The sequence below is a fragment of the Tamandua tetradactyla genome, chromosome 16, assembly GCF_023851605.1.
Source record: "Tamandua tetradactyla isolate mTamTet1 chromosome 16, mTamTet1.pri, whole genome shotgun sequence".
Taxonomy (NCBI): domain Eukaryota; kingdom Metazoa; phylum Chordata; class Mammalia; order Pilosa; family Myrmecophagidae; genus Tamandua; species Tamandua tetradactyla.
The window spans coordinates 21,994,280-22,012,141 of record NC_135342.1 but is presented as its reverse complement, the minus strand read 5'-3'; the positions used below and the strand labels follow the sequence as shown (position 1 = coordinate 22,012,141).

At 51.4% G+C, this 17,862-nt stretch overlaps 1 protein-coding gene across 2 annotated transcripts in view; it reads right to left on the bottom strand.

Annotated features, from left to right (window-relative positions):
* MEGF8 (multiple EGF like domains 8) overlaps positions 1–17,862 on the bottom strand; it is a 93,200-nt gene that overhangs the window by 58,385 nt on the left and 16,953 nt on the right. For both annotated transcript variants that reach the window (XM_077131720.1, XM_077131721.1), the window contains exons 2-18: positions 11,586–11,749; positions 11,145–11,351; positions 10,113–10,293; positions 9,944–10,032; positions 8,931–9,346; positions 8,350–8,495; positions 8,107–8,229; positions 6,098–6,252; positions 5,634–5,753; positions 5,137–5,281; positions 4,900–5,063; positions 3,189–3,389; positions 2,620–2,820; positions 1,932–2,159; positions 1,011–1,129; positions 797–928; positions 587–700 (exon numbers count right to left, since the gene is read on the bottom strand). In XM_077131720.1, the coding sequence (XP_076987835.1) occupies positions 587–700; positions 797–928; positions 1,011–1,129; positions 1,932–2,159; positions 2,620–2,820; positions 3,189–3,389; positions 4,900–5,063; positions 5,137–5,281; positions 5,634–5,753; positions 6,098–6,252; positions 8,107–8,229; positions 8,350–8,495; positions 8,931–9,346; positions 9,944–10,032; positions 10,113–10,293; positions 11,145–11,351; positions 11,586–11,749 (2,905 nt within the window). The remainder of the gene's footprint in view (positions 1–586; positions 701–796; positions 929–1,010; positions 1,130–1,931; positions 2,160–2,619; positions 2,821–3,188; positions 3,390–4,899; positions 5,064–5,136; positions 5,282–5,633; positions 5,754–6,097; positions 6,253–8,106; positions 8,230–8,349; positions 8,496–8,930; positions 9,347–9,943; positions 10,033–10,112; positions 10,294–11,144; positions 11,352–11,585; positions 11,750–17,862) is intronic.

The window sequence follows — 17,862 nt, the reverse complement described above, 5'->3', positions numbered from 1 at the left end:
GGGGTAGGAGATTGGAGATGGGGGCCAAAGGTGGGACAATAAAGAACCAAGAGACAGCGACAGGGACACAGGGAGGGTAAGAGGAGGCCAAGGAGAGAGAGCAAAAAATAAATAAAAATAAAAATATAGAGGACACAGAGAGAAGAGAAACAGAAGAGAGACAATGGAAGTGATTTGCAAAGGCAGATGGAAGACAGATGGAAGGGAGAGAGGAGAAGCAGAAACAGAAAGATGAGAAGAAAAGATAAAACACAGGGGAAGAATGCAGAGGAAGAAAGGAGGGAGAAAAACAAGGAGGAAATGAGGAGGAAAGGGCCAGAGACAGAGGAAGGTAAGGAAAAGCAGAGGAGGGCCATGGGATGGGGCCAGGGCAAGGGGGCAGAGAAACAAAGGCCATTAGAGTGCTGAGAGCAGATATCATCCCAGCCACTTCCTACCCCCACCCCCCACCATCCCAGCCCCCCCGCCAACCCTTCTCCTGCCACCTCAGCCCCTTACCAACTCCCAAACCCCCTTTGCCACCCCAGCCCCTCCCTCTCTCCCTTGCCATCCAGCCCCCCCACTGCAACCCCCCACCCCTGCTCACCGTCCCAGCGTGGGGTTGTCCTCGTTGCCACACCAGCCGCACTCGTGGCTCTGCAGACACTCGTGGCAGGTCAGGAAGCGGTTGCAGCTCAGGCACCGTGGCTCTGAGTGCACGCTGCAGGGGGTGGGGGGAATGGGGGTCGTTAGCACCTGGCTCCCTCAGCCAGTCTGGACTCACCCCTCCCTGCCCTCCGGCCACCTGGGACTGCACCTGTCATCCCAGCCACGGCAGCCCCCGTGCGGGTACCGGGCCAGATAGGCAGCAAAGAGGAAGCAGGTGTGCGTGGACTGGCACCAGGCACACTGGCTGGAGTTAGCCAGGCAGTCCTCACATGTCAGGCGCCTGGGGGCAGAGGGTGGGGATCACCACACAGCCCCAACCCACACCCCCCGGGAACCCACTCCCTGGGTCTAGCCGGGCTCACTGGCCGCAGAGTGGGGGACACTCCTCCGGGCTCTTCAGGGCACCCCGACCCCGGCCCCGCCGGCTGCAGGCCGCATCCCCTTTGCGGCTGGTGCTCTGAAGCCACTCGCAGAAGGGATCCTGGGGTGGGGGTGGGGTGGCGAGGAGTCACAACCCAGCTTAGCCCTCCCCCTGGGGCTCCCAATCCCAGCCCCTCACTTTACAACTAGCAGCTGCCTCCCTCAAGTACACCCCTCACCCCCAGAACACCACCTCCAAGCCCAGCTACCCCCAGAATGAGCTGCCTCTCTGGACTTAGCTCTGAGTCCACCCGCCCCTTCTCTGGGCAATAGTGCCCCTTCAGGGTGGTTCAAGAGGGGCCAGTTTGATCCTTCGGATCCAGAAGTGGGCAAGAGGTCACACCTTCTCCCCTCAAACTCAATGATGGGCCCAGGAGTCTGCCCAAGACCCAACCAGAGCCAGTGAAACCAGATGCTGGGCATCTGTTGGACTAGAAGGCAAGGGTGGGCAGGTGAGAGAATGAATGGTGCTCTTTCCACTACAAACTTGGGTGGCTGACTGGGGGGATGAAAGCCTGGAGTCCCTGGGGCTCTCTGGCTACTTCCAGAGAAAACCCAGACACGGAATGGAGGGAGAAGAATGCCTGCCCACTTCATCTGAACCCCTGGGGCTAGCCATGCCTAAAGACCTATTCTGGGACATTTGAGTTGTTTCTGGTGAAGAAGGGCTGAGTGGGGCTTTCTGGCCTGCGTCCTGACCCACAATGCCCATCTCCCGAGCCCCATCTCCTCCGTGCCCTACCTGGCTCTTTTCTGAAGATCAAGGCCAACAGCCCCAGGACCCCCCAAGTCAGCCTCCCCTTTCCCAGTCTGCCTGCCCTGGCTGCCCCTGCCAAGAGTGCCCTCTGCAGCCTGGCAGGCACCTGGGTGCAGGCATGGCAGTCGCGGTGCTCCTCACAGAGTGGGCAGAGGGCAGGCACCAGCACCAGTAGGGCCCCGCTGGCCCCACAGTGGGCCCCGCCCTGGCGCAGGTGGCAGGTGGCGCTGGCCAGGCACCAGCCGCAGCCCTGGTCTGCCAGGCAGCCCAGGCAGGAGGAGTAGGAGGCACAGGCTGCTGAGCGGTAGGGTTCCAAGAAGAAGAACGAGATCTCCTGGGGAAGAGTGGAGGCAGGGGTCATATAGGGCCAAGGATCCAGGCTACAAGTTGAGGGTCAGAAGCAAGGACTAGGTTTGGGGCAGGGGTCAGAACTGGGGACCAAAGACTGAGGTTAAGGGGTCAGAGACAAGATCGAGAACTCAGGTGCCTCAAAGAAAGTCGGGATTTAGGAAATTCAGCAGAAAAAAGTGGACCAAGGTTTGAGGGATTAGAGGTCAAATTAGGGAAGGCAGAGGTCAAGGTCAGCAAGGTCAGGGCAGAAGAAGTCAGATGTGTGGTAGGGTTGGAATATGGGGTCAGAGGTCAAAGTCCAGGGTCAGATGTTGGGGTCTAGAGGGTTAGAGGTGAGGTCTAGGATTCAGAGGCCAAGAGTCAAGAAGGACAGATGTCAGGGTCCAGGGAGTCAGAAAGCTCGGGGGATCTGAGGGGCTGGAAGCCAAGGCTGGGGCACTCACACTGCCGCCTGGCACGCCAGTCCGGTCCCACAGCAGGGTGAGCTCACTGTGCCCAGGACCCGCGGAGCCGTTGAGCTGGCCCCGGATCTCCACCGCATACTTGTGGCCTCGCCCAGGCAGGGGGAAGAGGCGAGTGGAGCCCGGCCGCTGCAGCCGCCTTGTCTCCTTCTCCTGCTGAGCTGCCCAGCGCCCCACCTCCTCCTGGGGTGAGGGATCAGACAGGGGCCTCAGAACTCTTCACACTCCATCCTCAGGCCCCTGAAACCTCCTGAAGCCCCCAAACCCACCTAGCTCCCCACCTCCTCCTTAAAGGAACTGAGTTGGTAATTCAGACCTTCCCTCCTTCTTAAAAATCCACCCCCACCCCCCCACATTGTGTACATAGTTGAAAACCTCCTCTTTTGGCTGTCCCCAAACCTCCCTGCTCCTCCACCAGGGATGTATCCTGAGTGTCTGACTTCCCCAATCCTCCTCTAGGATGCGAAATCATCCAGATGTCTTGCACCTCATCCCCAAAGCCCAGCATTTACTATAAACACCCCCCTGCCCCGGCCCCCCTGTGCCCTCACCATGTTCTCCGGATCAGGGCCACGGGCCATCCGAGCCAGGACGTGAAGGCGCTGGGCCCGGGCCCACACAGCCACATCCTCAGCTCCTGGCCCGCCCGGGCCTCCCGGCAGCAGGGGGTGGATAAACCCACGGTAGACCAGGGACACGTCTGTCTCTGGGCTGGGGGTCAGGGTGATGGTCGTACTGCGGACGATGGAGACCTGTGCCAGCCAGGGACAGGGTGTAGGTCTGAGCACATCTCTGGACCACCCCAGTCGCCACACCCCTCAGAGCCAGAGAAGACAGTTCGACCCAACCTCCTTCCCCTTTTGACCCAATGAGAGACCTGGGGCCAGGGGCTAGGGCTTGCCACGGTCACTACAGGAGAAGAGTCAGGACTCAAATTCAGACAATAGACTTATGGGGTCCCAGAGCCCACCTTTGCCTCCAGCTCCGGTACATCTCCACCTCTTATTAAAACTCCAGGACCCAGGGTTCCAGTATCCAACTCCCTAGCTCCCCACCTTTACAGAGATCTAAGCCCTTAAAAGTCCAGATCCAACATTCAAAGTGACGTACATACCACACGATTTATTGCTGTGATTTTGTTATGCAAAAAGAGTGGAATAACCCACATTTCCATCAGTGGGAGACTGTTAAGATAAACTACAGCACTATTGTGTTAGGAATATAAATGGAATATTACACAGCTATAGAAAAGAACGAATGCTTCCTGAGTTCTGTTAAAAAGGAAGTGGGAGCATACTATGGATACCACCTTTTGTGCAATTAAAAAAAAAAAAGAAAGAAATATCATTTACTTGTATTTGAATAGGAAGACTCTGGAAGGATACAAAAGAAAGCTAAAAGGGTCTTCTGGGGAGAATTAGGGTGGTCTTGAGTTGGCAGGATGCTGGGACCAGGTAGTTCTGGGCCACCGGAAGTGGGGTACCTGGGAGAGATTTTTCACTCAATAACTTTATACATTTGTGATTTGGGGACCATGCAAAGGTAATACCTATTTTTAAAAGTCATTAAAGAACCACTATAGAAAACAGTTTGGCAGTTCTTCAATAAGATAAACACAGAATTACCATATGACCCAGCAATTCTGTGTCTGGGTCCAAAAGAAGTGAAAACAAGTGTTCATACAAAAACTTACACACCAATGTTCATAGCAGCACTATGCAGAGTAGCCTAAAGGTGGAAACAATCCAAATGTCCATCAACTGAGGAATAGATAAGCAAAATGCAGTACATACAGACAGTGGAATATTAATGTCATAAAAAAAGGAATGAAGTTCTAATGATGCTACCACATGGGTGAACCTTGAAAACATGGTGACAAGTTTAAGAAGCCAGACAAAGAGGCTATAATATGATTCCACTTATAAAAAATATCTAGAGTTGGTAAATCCATAGAGACAAACAGATTAGTGATCGCAAGGGGCTGGGGGAAGGGGGGCATGGAAAGTGACTGTTTAATAGGTACAGGCTTCCTTTGAGGGAAGAATGTTTGGAAACTAGACAATGTTGATAAGTGTAACACTGTAAAAATACTAAATGTCATTAACGGCAAATTTTATGTTATGTGTATTTTACCACAATATATATTTTTAAATCAATAAGGAAAAACAGACCCTTGACTGTAAAGACCAAAAGGGTCAACACAAGAGTGATAAAGAGCAGTTTGAAAATCAAAAACCCTAGGCCCGATCTCCTGGCTCCCACCTTGTCGGGCTGGGAGGAATTGGGTGGTTGCTGAAAGGTGAGCAGGTGCAGGCCAGGTAGGAAGCTCTGGGTGACGCAGGCCTCCAGGGATGTGACGAAGACAGGTGCCGGCCCCCACCAGCCCACGGTGCCTGAGATCTGCTCACCTCGGCATCGAGCCTGCTCTGAGAGAGGAGGGAGGTGGCCATCAGTGCCAGTCACCAGGCCACCCCTGCCCCACTCCTGCTGGACACTCACCAGGCCGCGGAAGGCAGCTCTCATTGTGCACACACCAGCCCAGGGTGCCGGGCCCCCGGGGAGGAGCTGCAGAACTGCCGAAGGCCAGACAGGCCTGGCAGTCAACCAGGAGGCGGCCCAGACCCAGGCAGCTGGCAGCTGGACACTGCAGGGTGGGGAGGAGAAGGAAGAAGACAGGGCTCACTGCCCACCAGGGCTCAAGGGTTCTGGAAAGCACTATGAATATGGGGATCCAAGGGCAGAATTGAAAGTAGGTTTGGAATGTGGGAAATCAAGAGGACAGGGGTTGGGGATCGAGGGACAGGGTCATACATTCAAAAGGATCAGGTGGTCAAACCTTCAGGGATCAGCAGTCAGGAGTTAAGAATGAGGATCTTAGATGTGAAAGCCAGTCTCCCAATTGGGGGTAGGTCCTTCTTTTCTTGGTTTGGGCAGAGGGAGACACTAAGGGCAGGATATCTGTGCTAGGGGACAAAGGGTCCAGGGCAGTCACTTACAGGCCCTGAGGGGGTCCCAGGAGGGGGTGCAGCTTGGCAGGCCCCCTGACACCAACTGCATTCAGGGTCCCGGGAGCATACGCTGTGGTCCGTGTACATGGAGCAATAGTCCAAATGGTACTGTAGGGAGTTGGGGGCATGGGGGGAGGGGCTACTCAGACCTGAAGCCTGCCTCACATGTCACCACTCACTTTTATTCTCCCAGGGAACCCAGATTGCTCAGCAACCTCAGGATCCCCACCCACTCCTCCTCTAGCCCCAGGGACCCTGGCAGCAGGTACACTCTGTCTCCTCTTCCCTCAGCCCCAGGGACCTCCATCCCTCCTCCCTTGGACCCGGGAATCTCTCTCCCTCCTCTTATGGCCCTAAAGACCCCAGGGAACCCTAGCCATTTCTTCCCTCATCTGTGGGAACCATGCTGCCTCCTTGCCCAGCCACCCTGTCCCTGTCATCCCAGTGCTCACGTCTGGGGCAGGTGCTTGGAACACGAAGGGCGGCACCTTGTAGGCCATCAAGTCCCCACGGGGCCGGCCGCTGTAACCCCCAGCCACCAACAGGACACTGCCACCAAGCACAGCCGCCACATGAGAATACCGGCCACTGGGGGGCGCTGCTCGGCCTAGGAGAAGACAGGCCCCTGAGAACATCGGTATTGAAGCCCCCACCACAGTTGGCGTTTCTCCCCTGCCTGGGTGGATGCCCTGAGTCTCTTAACCCTCAGACCTGCGTTCTGTCTCCTACTTCACACTCACCCGCCCAAGGAAACCCTCCCAGCCTGCCTGGACTGGAACTCACTCCAGTTCACCCCTTCTCTGAACTCCCACAACCCTTCCCAAATAATCTTTCAGACAAAACACAATCTTAAGACTCAAAAAGACTTGGGTTCAAATCCTGGATTACTCTTACTAACTGTGTGGCCTAAGGCAGGTGACTCCCTTCTCTGAGCCTCAGTTTCTCCCCTATAAAATGGAACAATTAATCTACCCTCACGGTACAGTAAAGGGTGAAGAAGAATCTTCCAAGCCCCCAGCAGGCTGCTTGGCTCTCACCAGTTTTTGTCTGTCTAGCATAAGCCTCTTTTCCAGACATAGCCCTGACTTTCCTCTGGAAAACTACCCTCTCCCACTCCCAGTCGATGAGGCTTTTACAAAAGTGGGGCTTTAGCCCAGTCAGTCTCACAGAGTAGTTCTGGGATGCACATGGGGCCCAATTCTGGGCAATGAGAGTCCACCCCAGAACTTTTGCTACAGTGCTTAGGGGAAAGGCATTCTCCTCCCTGTGGGGTTTATGAAGGGATAGAATGTAATCCGAGAGCTGCTGGTGACCATCTATAAAAGGTAAGCTGTGAGAGGCAGCAGGGAACCCCACTGAAAACTGGAGAGAGACAGACGACGGCCCATGCCATCAAGTGGACATCTGGATCCAGCCCAGCCTAAGGCCAGATCCTGGAGTTTTCACTCATGTGAACCAAGAAATTATTTTTGCTTAAGCCAGTCAGGTTGGGTTTCTGTCACTTACAACCAGGAGTCCTGACTGACGGGTAAATGGTCAGTGCATGGTGGCTCCCCTGCCCTTCTTACTGCACTGTATGCTCTGCTGGGGCATGGACTTAGCCCAGGGAATCTGACCAGAAAAGAGGAAGGAGCTTCTAGAAACCTCACACTCTGGTCCAGTGAGGGGCCTCAGGGAGGGACAAGGACAGGCAGAGGAGCCCTGGAGGGCTTCAACACCAAATCCAGGCTTTAATCCTGACAGTCACACCGGGTTCCTCTGGGGCCCTTTCTCCTGCCCATCCCATATGCCCATCCCCTCTGTCCTCTCCTTTCCTGGGGGCAGGTGATAGATGAGCCTCTGGAAAGTCCACAGCCCCCTGAAATGGTATGTCCAGCTTACATGTACAAGCCTTTTTCTGAGAGAGGGCCTGTGGCTTTCCCCCAATTCTCAGCACAGTCTTTGATCCAAAGGGCTATGAGTGGATTCTCTAGACCCCCTCCCTGGTGAGCCCTCCAATCTGTGGCAGGACCGTCATGGCTATTGGAAAGACAGTGTATGGAACCCTTCACTGGGCTGTCTTCATGCAGCATCTCAGTTTACTCTCACAGCAGCCCAGTGATTTCAGCATTTTTATCATCCCCATTTTACAGATGATGAAATTGAGGCCTAGAGAGATTGAGTGATGGTTTTGCACAGCTGGTTGTTTGGGGTCAGAGGTCGTGATTCTGCCACTTGCCTTTTCCCAGGCTATACCCTTGGGTAGCTGGAAACTGGCAAAATGTGGATTGGAACCTAGCTCTGAAGCTGCTGTAACTGCCTATGTCTCTATAGTAACAGTGCTCTAGTCCCGCCTCCAGCCTGGGTTTGCCTCCTGAGGCCCACAGGACATGTGGCTCACCTTGGCAGGGGCCCAGGAAGCTCCTGCCCAAAGTGCAAGTCACTGGGGGAGAGGGCACATTGCCCCTCAGGGGCTACTCACCCTCAGGGGTGCCTGGAGGGGCGAGCTCAGCCCCTGAAACCCATTGATGGCAGCCGAGGTGGTAGAAGAAGATGCCATCTTCATAGCACTTTTCCTCCTGGTAATGGGTGTGCACATTGCCCCCTGCAAAAGGAGGAAAGGGGCACAAATGGCAAGCCTGGGGGAGGTAGGGACACGCATCCAGGAAGCCCCAGCTCAGGGATGGAGTGGGACCCTGCAGGCAGGATCAGGGGTCCCCCTCACCGTAGACCACCATGTAGTTCCCCAGGACACTGGCCGTGTGGAAGGCTCGCTCCCGAGGGCCCTGAAGCCCGTCCCGGCCCTTGAGGGTGGTCCACAAGCGCCGATCCACGTGGAAGAGCTCAGTGGAGTTCACTCGTACTGAGAACCTGCAGGCAGAGGGGTTGGTCTGGGCTCAGGATAGGAGGGGTCCCCTCCCTCCTCTAGGCTCTCAGGAACCACGTGATCACCCAGGATGGAGACTGTGAGATAGACTCACTGTCACCTACAAACTGGAAGATCCCTGCAACAGGACCCGGGTACGGCTCATCTCTGGGTTACCTGCACGATCTAGTAAGGGGTGGGCACCAAGCAGGGATTTGTTGAATGAGTGGATGGACGAGAGTGTGCAGGTGGCAACTAACCAAGAGATGGAGTAAAGGGTTAGAGAATGAGTAAGTGAGTTAGTTGAGTGAATGAAGGAAGGAAAGCGCTACTGAGTTACTGCAGGAATCTACAAGTGGGCAGTGGCAGGAGGGGGGTTGCCAGGCTCAGGGTATTGAGCCAGGCCCTGCCTGGTAGGGGTTGTGGGGCAGGTCACTCACCGGGCAGTGGAGGGCCGGTGCCCACCATGGACCAGCAGGGCACGGGATGGGGCATGGAACACCATGGAGTGGCCGGTGGCAGCTGGGGGCCTCCCGCCTGCAGGGACTACCTGCTCCCAGTGGCCCCCACTGCTGCTGTCAAGGCGGAAACGGAAGAGCCCAGAGGAGAAAAGGTCGTGCTGGGTGCGGCCACCAGACACGTAGAGCCAGACGTCATCCACTAAGGTAGCCGCGTGGCCTGCCAGGCCTGGAGGCCCCAAGGAGCTGGAGGCAGGTGGTGCCAGGAGCTCCCAGTGGCCCCCTCCCAGTGGGCTGAAGGCCCACACGTCGCTGGTGAGGGAGCCATCAGCCAGTTCACCACCCATGAGCACCAGGGAGCCGGCCCAGGCCACGGCTACGTGGGAGTGACGGGCGGCCTGTGAAGAAGAGACAAGGAGACAGAGATGGAGAGGGAAAGAAGAGTGACAGAGAAAGCTGGGACCAGGGATTGACAGAGAGATGCCCAGATATAAAAAGACAGAGAGAAGATGACATAGAGGTAAACGAAGGTAAACAGAGAGATAAAGAGACAGAACAGAGAGGTGAAATAGAGAAAGAGATTCACAAAAAGAGCAAAGAGGAGAGTCAGAAAGATATATGTAACTAAAAACAGGGAAAGTAAAATAGAGAAGAAGGAGAAGGCAGACAGAAACAGAAAGAGAAAGACAGAGAAAAGCAGAGAGAGAAACAGAGATTCAGGCCCAGAGACCAAGACAGAGCAGAAGACCAAGAGTCAGACAGACAGAAACTGAGAGACTGACTGAGAAAGAGACAGCAGACACACAGAAAGGTAAGACGCAGGAAGAGGGATAAAGAAAGAAAAAAGAAAATCAGAGCAAACATACAGCAGAAAGACACAGGTGTTTCTGTATCATGCTGAGGTGGCAGCGGGGAGGAGGGGAGAGGAGAACAAGGTGACAAGGCATTTGCCAGTGGATTGGGTGCTCCAGGTGAGGCAGGGGTGGGGTCCATACCGGGGCAGGACTCAGGTCCCAGCGCTCCCAGGTGTTGGCAGAAAAGTTGTAGAGGACGAGGTCACCCAGGGCGGTGTTGAGGTTCTGGCCTGTGGAGGGTGGAAGATGAGGGTTGTAAGCCCCAGCTGGAGGCTGCCAAGCCTCCAGACACACCTCCCCATCTGCTCACCTCCAAACACAGCCAGCAGCCCGGGTGGAGACAAGAAGGCACCCGCTGCTCCGATACGGGCAGAGAAGGCAGGGTCTCCAGCACTCACGTTGTGCCACCAGCCAGCCCCTTGGTTCTCCCACAGGTGCAGGTCACAGGCGCGTCCCAGGAAGCCGGGCTCACAGCGGCATGGTCCAAGAGGCTGACGGGAAGCGGCAAAAGGCAGGGAAAGAGAAAGGAAAAAGAGGCAGAGGCAGAGAGAGTAACAGATCCAGAGAGACAGACAGGGGCAGAAAGACGGAGGAGAGAAAAAGACAGGAAGAGAGAGAAGGGAAAAGAAAGAGATAGAAAAAGAAGCAAAGGGGAAGAGAGAGACAGGAAGGAGACAGGCAAACAGAGGGAGAAAGAAATGGGGGACACAGAGACACAACCAAAGAGGCAGAGATAAGAAGACGTACCCAGAGACCAGTAGAAAAAGGGAGCAAGAAAAAGAGAAAGATCACACACACACACAAACACAAACATAGAAAGGCGACAGATGGACAAGTACAGGTTGGAGGAGAAAGACAGTCAGTGGTGTCAATGCTCAGCCCAAGCTGAAAGAGCTCAGATCTAGGGAAGTCAGGACAAGGCTCAAGGGGTCCGGAACTACAGCTAGGTAGGTGTGCACAGGTTAGGTCCAAGATCAGTGGGCAAAGGTCAGAAGTCTTGACAGGAGGCTTGAGGCCAGACAGAGTGGCTGGGGTTTGGGGAAATGGACAGAGTTGGGCCTGGCAAGAAGGAGGGGTGGGTTCATAGGTAAGAGGTTGGGTTATAGGGGAGGACAGGAGGGGTCTCAGGCAGGGGAGGAGTCAAAGGTGAAGGTGGGCTGGGGTTTGGTTAACAGGTGTGGAGAGGGTTCTGGAGGGAGAAGAGAGTATCGTAGGGCCCTGGTGGGGTCAGTGTCAGGGGAGAGGGTGAGATGGTGGGGGTAGTGGGTTGGGGGTCCTGGTCCTGAGAGGAGTGTGGTCACGGGTGGGGGGACAGGGAGGATGTGATCAGGGACAGGCTCACCGAGGCACAGGTGCCGTGGCTGCCGCAGTAGGCTGAGCACTCCTGCAGGCCACAGTCAGGGCTCCCCCAGCCCGGCTCACAGGCACACACACCCGGGAGCTGGCACTGCCCATGGCTCCGGCAGCCCCCCGGACACAGGGAGAAGCGGAATGAGGCGTTGAAGCCCAGCAGGTTGTAGTTGGCATCGCTGAAGAGGTGCAGCAGCATCTGTGGGCACAGGTGGGCCGAGCCAGGTGGGCAGGGCTCAGGGGACTAAGCGGGATGGGTGGTCCACCCCTGCCCCCGTTCATGTGGGGAACTGGAGCCCTATCTTGCCTCTCCCCACCATCCTTTCACTAAGCCCCTCTTGCTGTATCTCTGTCCCTGCCCACCCACCTTACGGTTCCCTCTGCATTTCTATTCCCTCTCCCCACAGCCCCCGTGGCCCCTGCCTCTACTGACCTTGCCTGAGGAAGCCTCGATGGATGGAGGCCGGGTGCTCCCGCTCAGACTGGCAAGCAGGGGTGCACGTGGGGAGTCACCATCATACACGAACAGATAGTCATATGTGCATTCCGTGTCCAGGAAAAGGAAGTCCAGAAGGATCCGGTGCTGGGGGCTTGGAGCTGGGAGGTCAAGAACCGCAGGGGCTGGGCTCAAATGTGGACCTTCTCCCCAGACCCCCCAGGCAGCCCACCCTCCAGGTGATGCCGGGGACTCAAGGATGAGTGAGGCCTGGGCCCTGCCTTGGAGAGGTTCTGGTGTCAGAGCCCAGGGAAGTGAGAGCAGTTACAGCAAGAGGTACAGAAGCCCAGGGAAGGATTTATGCATCAGCTCTGCAGAGGACTCCTGAGTAAAGTAGGATGAACATGTGCCCCGTTCAGGTGGGAAAATTAAAGGGCAGAGAGAAAATGCCATTTCACTGGTCACCTGCAGAGCTGGAATCGAGGGATTCTCATGCCCCATTCTTTTCACTGATGCCTGAGTCTCAAACATGCCCAGGCCTAAGGAGCAGGGTCCAGGCCCTGGCAGAGAGCTGTACTCCCCAGACAGAAAGAGGCCTCTGCTCCAGGCCAAAAAGAACTCTGAAGGAAGGGTCCTATGTCTTCTCTTTGACAGAGGCCTAATCTTGGAGCATGCAGTTCCTCTCTGCCCCACCCAGAGTCTCACTCCTTGTTTACTGTGATGGCTAAGGGCATGGATTCTGAGGCCAAACTGCCTGGGCTTGAATCTCGGCTCTGCCACTTATTAGCTACTAGCTATGTGACCTTGGCCAAGTCACCTAACCTCTCTGGATCTGTTTCCTCACCTCTAAAATGGAGATATAATGGTACTTTGGGAGATTACAAATTCTTGGCCTCTCCTCCCATCGAGAGGTAAGGGCCTTGTAGCTGAGATGGCCTGCCTTAGGGATTTGCCTGACCAATAAAAAGCAACAGAAGTGACATCTGGGGCCTCCAAGCCTAGTCTTAAGAAGCCTTGCAGCTTTCACCTGGGCCTCGTGGGATGCTGCTCCTCAAAACCAGCTGTCATGCTTTGAAAAACCAAAGCCACACAGAGAGGCCATGAGTAGGTGCTCCAGCCAACAGCCCCAGCTGAGTTTCCCTCTGACAGTCAGCGTGGCCTGCCAGCTCTGAGTGAGCGTCCCTGGACGTCTGGCCACACTGAGTCTTTGGATAATCACAGCCCCAACAACTGACTGCAGCTACAGGGAAGGCAAGACTACATGTAAAGTGCTCACAATGGGGTCTGGCACACTCTCCTTACACTGTCACTACTTTTGCTAACTGCCAGGTTCTGGTTCCAGAACATTCTCTCATACCACAACTCACACCAGGGGTGGGGGTGGAGCTCAGTGAGACCACCACAGGTAGTTCAAGGGAGTGGTTTGGGCTGGGGAAACAAGGATACTTGGGTCCCAGCTCTGTCCTTCACCTTCTGGAGGGCCCTGGGGGAGACCCTTCCCCTCAGTGCACTCACCTAGATACTGGAGATGCTCAAACACCACTCACTAGCTGTGTTATCCCAGGCCTGTTCTAGGACTCTCTGAGCCTCAATTTCCCTGACTGAAAAAATGGGGATAAATTTCCCAACCCACCAGGGTGACATGAACTTTCACTGAGATGATGGATCTAACCTTCCTATTAGGAGCAAAGATGTTCAACAGATGTGTCCAGCCCAACCTAAACCTCATCCTCTCACCAGGACCCCCAATTCAGCCCCCTTCCCAGCCCTGCAATCTCCAGTCCTGCCCTAACATGGCTTCCTGAGGGATCTTCCCAACTCGATATCTATCCACTGTTCAAAGACCCTCCATGGCTCCCCATCACCTCCAGGAGAAAGATTAGCTTCCTAACCTAGCAACTGAGACACAACTGCTGAAAGCTCTGCTGGGAGCTGGGCCTTTGCATGAATTTCTCCCGTCTAGAACACATTCTCCCTTCCTGCCAGGAAGCTTCCCTGCCGCCTCTAAGAAGTCTTCCCTAACACCCCCTGGCCAGGTTGGGTGCCTCTTTTCCTAGTTTCCACATCCCATATAATCCTCCTTCCTCTAGGCCAGGACCATCTGTACCCAGGCCTTTCTTCCCTGGCAGCCTGGGAGGTCCCCAGGCAGGGTATGAGCCTAATTCATCTTGGGGTCTCTCTCTGGTCTTTCTTAGTACAGGGCCTGGCATGAGCAAGGGCTCAGGAAATGCTGGATGACAGAAGGCAGAAATGCACAAAAGGGAGAATACTAAAGTTGGTAGCTCTCCATCGGGTTCTAATCAGAGTCCCCAAGGACAGCACACACTGACCCCCACCCACGGTTTGAAGAATGCAGAACCATTCATCCGGACTGGACAAACAGACCTCCTGGAATCTTACCAGCCTCAATCAAGCAATAAAGCCTGCTCTCAGAATCACAAGTGCATCTTTGTCAAGTTGCTTGCTGGAGGCTGGCTCACCATCTGCTTTCCCCAAGTTCCTTCTCAAATTCAAGGTCTCCTGTTACCACCCAACCCCACTGAACCCCCATGCCAGCCTCGGCAGAGATCTGACTCTGAAACTCCACTGTTCAAAGGCACCCAAGGGGCCTCTCATTCATGAAAATACTACAAGGTAATGTATGATAAAGTGCAAACATGGTACAAAAGTAAGTAAATTTCAAAGTTAAATTTATTTATTTTTAATGTCCATGAAATATGCATGAGAATAATTTTAACCATTTTAAGTGGACAACTCTTTGACATTAACTACACTGCATGACAATACTGTGTAACTTTCACTACTATTTCCTGACTATTTTCATAATCCCAAACCAAAACTCATACTCATTTAGCAGGAACTCCCCATCCCCTTCTCCCCACAACTCTGGTAGCCACTATTCTACTTTCTGTCTCTAGGAATTTGCTTTTCCTAAATATTTCATATAACAGAAATCATACAATATTTGTCCTTTTGTGTGTGACTTATTTCACTTACAGGCTGTCTTCAAGGTTTGTCCATGTGGAAGCATGTACCAGCACTTCATTTGTTTTTACCGTAGAAACCTTTTGTTTATCAATTCACTTGCTGATTGACACTTGGGTGCTGCCACCTTTTACCTATTGTGAATAATGCTGTGAACACTGGTGTACAAATATCTGCCTGATTCCCTGCTTTCAGTTCTTCGGGATATATACGTAGGAGAGGAACTGCTGGGTCATATGGTAATTCTCTGTTTAAATTTCTGAGGATCTGCCGAATTGTTTTCCACAATGGCTGCACCATTTTACACTCCCACCAACAATGTTTAAGGGTTCCTATTTCTCCACATCCTTGCGACATTTGTTTTTCTGAATCCTTGTGGGTGTGAAATGGTATCTCAGTTTTATTTTGCATTTTTTCAATGGTAAGTGATATTAAGCACCTTTTCATATGCTATTTGGCAATCTGAAAATCTTCCTGGAGAAATTTATATTCAAATCCTTGGTCCATTTACTTACTTACTTACTTATGTATGTATGTATGTATGTATGTATGCGTGTATGTATGCATGTATGTATTGCCTTTTGGTTGTTGAGTTGTAGATTTTTATATTCAAGATATTAAAACCTTATCAGATATATGGTTTCCAAATATTTTCTCCCATTCGATAGGTTGTATTTTCACTATCTTGTTAATGTACTTTGATGCAAACAAGTCTTAAATTTTGATGAAGGCCATTTTATCTATTTTTTATTTTGTTGCATGTGCTTTTAGTATAAAATCTAAAAATTCACTGCCTACTAAAAGGTCCCCAAGATACTTCCCTATGTTTTATAGCATTAGGTCTTATATTAATGGTGGTATATCCATTTTGAATTAATTTTTGTATATGATGAGAGGTAGGGGTCCACATTCATTATTTTATATGTGGATCTGCAGGTGTCCCAGCACCACTGGTCAAAGAGACTATTCTTTTCCCATTGAATGGATTTGGCACCCTTGTGGAAAAGCAAACTGCCCATCATTTATGGATTTATCTCTGGACTCGCAATTATATTCCATCAGTCTATATGTCTATCTTTACGCCAGTACCACAATGCTTTAATTTAATTTTGTAATAAGTTTTGAAATAAGAAAGTATGAGTCCCCCAACTTTGTTCTTCTTCTTCAAGATTGCTATGGCTATTCGGGGCCCCTTGCGATTCCACAGGAATATAGGAACAGCTTCTCTGTGTCAGCATAAAAGACCACTGAAATTGTGATAGGGACTGAGTTGAATTTATAGATCACTTTAGGCAGTATTGATATCTTAATATTAAGTTGTCCCATCCATGAACATGTCTTTGCACTCATTTGGGGCCTTAATTTCTTTCAGCCATGTTTTGCAGTTTTCAGGACACAAGTCTTTCACCTGCTTGGTTAAATTTATTACTAGGCATTTTATTCTTTTACATTTTATTCTGAGTAGAATTGTTTACATGATTTCCTTATTAAATTGTTCATTACTGCTGTATAGAAACACAATTTACTTCTGCATGTTTATCCTGTATAATACTATAATACTGCTAATGTGGGTATTAGTTCCAGTAGCTTATTTGTATATTCTTTGGGATTTTCTACATATAGGATCATATAATGTGCCAGTAGAGATCATTTGAGTACTTATTATTTTCCAATTTAGGTGCCTTTTATTTCTTTTTCTTGCCTGACTGCTCTGGCAAGAACTTCCAGGACAATTCTGAATAACAGTGGTGACAGAGGACATCCTTGTCTTGCTTCTTATCTTAGGGGGAAAGCTTTCAGTATTTCACCAGTGAGTATGGTATTTGATGTGAGCTATTCACAAATGCCTCTTACTGTGTTAAGATAGTTCCCTTCTATACCTAGTCTATTGATGGTTTTTGTAATGAAAGGATGTTGGATTTTCTTAGATGACTTTTCAGCATCAATTGAGATGATCATGTGTTTTTTTCTCCTCTTTATATTAATGTGGCGTATTAACATTGATTTCCTTTTGTTGAACCATCTTTGCATTCATGGAATAAATTCTACTTGGTCTGGGCATATAATCCTTTTAATATACGACTGAATTCAATTTACCAGTATTTTGTGGAGGATCTTTGCATCTTTTTAAATAAGGGATACTGGTCTTTAATTTTCTTGTGTTGTCTTTATCTGGCTTTAGTATAAGGGTTAATGCTGGCCTCACAGAATGAGTTAGGAAGTAATCCCTCCTCTTCCATTTTTTGAAAGAGTTTGAGAAGTGTTTACATTAAATTTTCTTTAAATGTTTTGTAGAATTCAGCAGTGAAACCATCCAGTCCTGGACTTTTCTTTTTTGGGAGATTTTTGATAACTGATTCAATCTCTTATAAATCTGCTGAGATTTTCTACTTCTTGTATCAAATTAGATAATTTGTATGTTTCTAGGAATTTGTCCATTTTATATGCTTCCTAATTTGTTGGCATATAATTATTCACAGCACCCTTTTGCATTGGTTTGCTAAAGCCGCCAGAATACAATATACCAGAAATTAAATGGCTTTTAAAAAGGAAATTTAATAAGTTGCAAGTTACAATTCTAAGGCTATGAAAATATCCAAATTAAGGCACCCAAAAGAGGTTACCTTCACTCAAGAAAGGCTGATGCCATGTGGAACACCTCTGTCAGCTGGGACGGCACGTGTCTGGTGTCTGCCAGTCCGTGTTCCCAGTTCCATTGCTACCAGCTTCTGATGTCAGTGGTTTCCCCGCTAAGCATCCATGGGCTTTCACTTAGCTCCTATGGGACATAACTCTGGGTTCTGGCTTGCTTAGCATCTCATGGGAAGGTACATGGCAACATCTGTTGGGCTCTGCCCATGTCTAGTCATCTGCTCTTTCTGTCAGCACCCCAAACACATCCAAACATCCAAGTCTCTGTCAGCTCTGAAGCAATTATTTTCCAAAAGTTTGCATCTGAGGCTTTTCTGAAATATTTCCTTTTTCAAAGGATTCTAAGACTGAGATGGTATAATCTAGGAATGCCTAGAGCGTACAATGGTAGTGACTAAATGTACAAATTAAAAAATGTTTTTGGCTTCCGGGCCAAGATGGCGGCTTTAAAATGTGTGCATTTTAGTTCGTCCCCCAGAACAACTACTAAATAACCAGAAACAGTACAGAACAGCTCCTGGGGCCACGTCAGTGACCGGACACACAGTGTACCCCAGTTTGGGCCAGCTGGACCGGCTGCGAGCCCCACCCAGAACTGTGAGTTTCCCAAGTCACAGCGGCCAGCGCCCCTCCCCCA